At 36.9% G+C, this 4,607-nt stretch overlaps 1 protein-coding gene across 1 annotated transcript in view; it reads right to left on the reverse strand.

The window, feature by feature from the left end:
- Positions 1 to 2,449: 2,449 nt before the first annotated feature.
- The window catches only part of LOC107843837 (indole-3-acetic acid-amido synthetase GH3.5), a 16,285-nt gene continuing 14,127 nt past the window's right edge, over positions 2,450 to 4,607 (reverse strand). Inside the window, exons 4-5 of the mRNA XM_047403496.1 lie at positions 2,936 to 2,994; positions 2,450 to 2,483 (exon numbers count right to left, since the gene is read on the reverse strand). Coding sequence (XP_047259452.1) covers positions 2,450 to 2,483; positions 2,936 to 2,994 — 93 coding nt within the window. The remainder of the gene's footprint in view (positions 2,484 to 2,935; positions 2,995 to 4,607) is intronic.

Genomic DNA, 4,607 nt, shown 5'->3' on the forward strand with positions numbered 1-4,607 from the left:
GTGTAGAGAGTGGAATAATCCATCAAACTACGGCCCCATATTCACCTCAATCTAATGAAATTGCAGAAAGGAAAAACCAAACTTTGAAGAAAATGATGAATGCCTTACTTATAAGTTCTGGTTTACCACAAAACTTGTGGGGGGGAGGCTATCCTTACGGCCAACCGTATACTCAATAGAGTTTCCCATAGTAAGACGCAATCAATTCCTTATGAAAAGTGGAAAGGAAGAAAACCCAACTTGAAATATTTCAAAGTGTGGGGGTGTCTAACAAAGGTCCAAGTTCCTATGCCTAAAAAGGTTAAGATAGGACCTAAGATGGTGGAGTGTGTGTTCATAGGATATGCTAAAAGCAGTAAGGCATGTCGACTTTTGGTTTATAAATCCGAACATCCGGATATTAATGGAAATACGATAATTGAATCAGACAATGCTGAATTCTTTGAAAACATTTATCCGTATAAAATTAGACATGAACAGTCTAGTGGGGGGTCTAAACGACCTCGTGATGAACCAATTGAGAATGAACATAATGAAGAAAATCCAAGATGTAGTACACGTCAAAGAACGTCTACATCATTTGGATCGGATTTTGTAACATTTCTCCTAGAAAATGAGCCTCAAACATTTAAGAAAGCGATGACATCTTCGGATTCATCCTTTTGGAAAGAGGCAGTTAATAGTGAGATTGATTCAATCTTAATCAACCATACATGGGAATCGGTTGATCTTCCTCTTGGAAATAAAACTTTAGGTTCTAAATGGATCTTCAAAAGGAAAATGAAAGCGGATGGCACTATTGACAAATACAAGGCAAGACTTGTAGTAAAAGGTTTCAAACAAAAAGAAGGTCTTGACTACTTTGATACATACTCGCAGTAACAAGGATAACATTGATTCGAATATTAATTGCCTTAACGGTGGTATATGATCTTCAAATCCATCAAATGGATGTGAAAACCACTTTCCTAAATGGAGAATTGGAGGAAGAAATATACTTGGAACAACCTAAGGGTTTTGTGGTTCCAGAAAAAGAAAATAAGGTGTGTAGACTTATTAAGTCGTTGTAGGGACTAAAGCAAGCACCTAAACAATGACATGCAAAGTTTGACCAAACCATGTTGGCAAACGGGTTCAAGATAAATGAATGTGATAAATGTGTATATATTAAAGACACTTCAAATCATCGTCATTGTTTGTTTATATGTGGATGATATGTTGATCATCAGCAGAGATATTTTTGACATAAATGCAACCAAATGAATGCTCGAGAGCAAGTTTGATATGAAAGACCTTGGAGTTGCAGATGTAATCTTAGGTATAAGAATTCATCGAACTCCACAAGGGTTGGCATTGTCACAATCTCATTATATTGAAAAGGTACTTGACAAGTTCAAGTATATGGAATTCGGTATTGCCAAGACTCCATTCGATGCGAGCTTTGCACTTTGAAAGAATGAAGGTGAAAGTGACTCGCAATTGGAGTATGCAAAAGTATTGAGATGTTTAATGTATATAATGAATTGTACACGATCAGACATAGCATGCACTATCAGTAAATTGAGTCGGTACACGAGTAATCCCATCAAAACTCACTAGATGGCAATGAAAAGAGTTTTGGGGTATCTTAAGTACACTCAAAATTATGCCTTGCATTATAATAAATATCTTGCGGTACTTGAAGGATATAGTGATGCAAATTGGATCACCGGATCAAACGAAGTAAAATGCACAAGTGGATATGTATTTACTATCGGTGGAAGAGCAGTCTCTTGGAAATCATCCAAACAGACTTGTATTGCTCGCTCTACGATGGAATCTGAATTTATCGCATTGGATGAAGTCGGTGAATAAGAAGAATGGCTCTGAAATTTCTTAGAAAATATTACTTATTGGCCCAATCCAGTGGCACCAGTATGTATACACTATGATAGCCAAGCGGCAATAGGTAGGGCAGGGAGCATGATGTACAACGGTAAATCTCGTCACATACGATGAAGACACAATACCGTTAGGGAACTTCTCTCTAGTGGAATTATCACTGTAGACTATGTAAAGTCAAAGGATAATGTGTCGGATCCACTTACAAAAGGTCTATCTAGAGAAGGAGCAGAAAGGACATCCAAGGGAATGGGTTTAAGGCTTAGGACAAGTCAGCATGGCAGTAACTCTACCTAGCAGACTGGAGATCCCAAGAGCTAAGTTCAAGGAGATCAAACAAAGTTGTGTCTGACAGGTTCAACATTGTCAAATACCCAACCCATTCTCATAATGTAGACAATGTTTAGTAAACAATGATAAGATTTTAGGTGAAAAGTCTTTTAATGATTATCTAAATTTGGCAGATTTGACCAAATAGTTTAATCTACAGGATTGAATGTTTAGAAATCACCTATGTGAGGGCGAAGTGGAAGCCGCTTCAAGGAGAATGTTAGTAAAGGCCTATTCTCTAATCTCTCATGAAAACCAGGACGTGTTCATGGCTGAAAAGAACAAAACCATAAGAACCATAAACATTAAAAAGCTGGTTGTGTGACATGTGTTGTCTAGGTGTACATTAAAGCTTGACGGTTCAAAGATATCAAATCTACCGATTGACCGAGTGCATCCGATGTATGTTCACTACAGAAAGTTCAAAGGAAAACCCACTTATCCAGATGCAATCAGTCTTTACTTGATGATCACATACTTGTCCATAAAATTTTTACGAAAAATAGCCATTCCCCATTCATGTGGGGATTGTTGGGTTCATAGAAGTGTGAATGGAAAATGGAGGGAAAATGGCGGAGAAGAGGAGACACCAATTTGGAAAGTGTACTCCCAAAATTGAAAAGTTCACTAATTCTCCCACATTGGAGGGAGAAGGGAACTTTAGAGTGTTTATAATGATGAATACTTACTCCACATGATAAGTGAGGCAAGAAATAAGAGATACCTCATGCCGTCGTCGTCATCATCACTCGCTTCGGATTTGGAAACTTTATTTGACGAAATCTGATCAATACTCCATTTATATGCATACAGTAACAGTAACTCCATCAATAAAAACGTTCTGTACGTTTGAAAAATCCGCCTATTTGAGGTACCACTATAGTCGGATTGAAGGCCATTTTATCCTAGGAGGAAGATTCCATAACTTTGGGTACAGTGAGGGGAATTATTCCTTAAGAAAAGTCAGTGAATTCGGACGACTTGGTCTTATTCATTTTTGTTTCATCTATTTTCTGAAAAATAAAATACAACTCTTGGAAAGGTCATTTTGATCTTGTGTTGAGGGTATTTGATATACTTCATTGTGTTCTTGTTTATATACTTGAACTTTAGTTGAAGTTGTTGTTTCTACTATACAGATTCTGTGTACCCGTAGAAGGAAAATAACACACACTTGATTAATAAGTCAGACTTGATGGACAGAGTTATCCGTACAATGTCTATGCATCGATCGAGGTATATGCAAACTGGCTCGAACATCATGATTATCAAAAACAGAAAACAAGAAACGAACCTTGTCAACAATTCAGTGATGGGTTGGGAACATAGGATTGGAGATTTATCACCATTGATAATACGGTTGATATGGGGCTGAATATCTTGGTAAGTGATCACAGGAATCACTTTCTTGAATGTGTCTCTATCAGTGTGACCATTTAGACCATGGTCCTACAAGTCGAGATGGCAAAATTAGCTCATGAAAATATGATTGATCCAATCCGTTCAAATTTGAATTGGATTTTGATACATTCATTTATTAAGTCTGTTCATTTCGTTTATAAAAAGATTGAGATGATACGAAGTTCAAACTGACTCATTAAAAATCATTTCAATATATTATTTTGTTTGAAAGCAAAAATAGTTTTATTAGGTTCTAAAAAGTTATCAAAGAACGAACAAACAAATTAAAATTTAATAAGAATTGAGCAAATTGGATTATAACTCGGTTTAGATTATTTGAACTTGATCTACTTTAATTAGATCAAATAACTTTTAGGCGGATTATTGACAGCAACAACAACATAGCCCATGTAATGTGTAAACAGAGAAGTTGTTTTCAATAGACTTCGGCTCAAGTAAATATTACAAAGTAGTTTGAAAAAAGAAAATAAAAGGAGTGAAGATGTTGAGACAAAGTACTAAAGTGTAACGCCCCGCAATTCGGGCTACAATATAGGCCATGATTTCGATGCGTTGCTAATCCCGAAGCCATAAAATCCTATGCCAATACGGCATGTTAATTATTGTGTAGCATGTAAATCCGTTCAAGCTTGAATTTATACCATAGAGGTCCTTCAACTCAAGGACGAGTTGGAACTATTTCGATCAACTAAGTTTTAGTAGACGTTGTAAAGTGTGTCAGCTGCCATCGACCATAACTCTCTTTATATGTCGAATTAGGAATCCTACTATGTGTCAAATGATAGGTATTCGAGTTAGCTTTCCAACGATACCAATTTGGCTAAAATCCGACACCTGAGCAAGAAGTTATGGCCCTTCAAGGTGATAAGTCGCCTAACCAATCGCTCATGGCCACTGGAAAGCATAGGCAATAGCCTAGGCGGCGCCTATGTAAACATAGGCGATATCCTAGGCGGCGCCTATGTGAACATAGG

Source organism: Capsicum annuum, unplaced genomic scaffold (genome assembly GCF_002878395.1).
Source record: "Capsicum annuum cultivar UCD-10X-F1 unplaced genomic scaffold, UCD10Xv1.1 ctg4325, whole genome shotgun sequence".
NCBI lineage: Eukaryota > Viridiplantae > Streptophyta > Magnoliopsida > Solanales > Solanaceae > Capsicum > Capsicum annuum.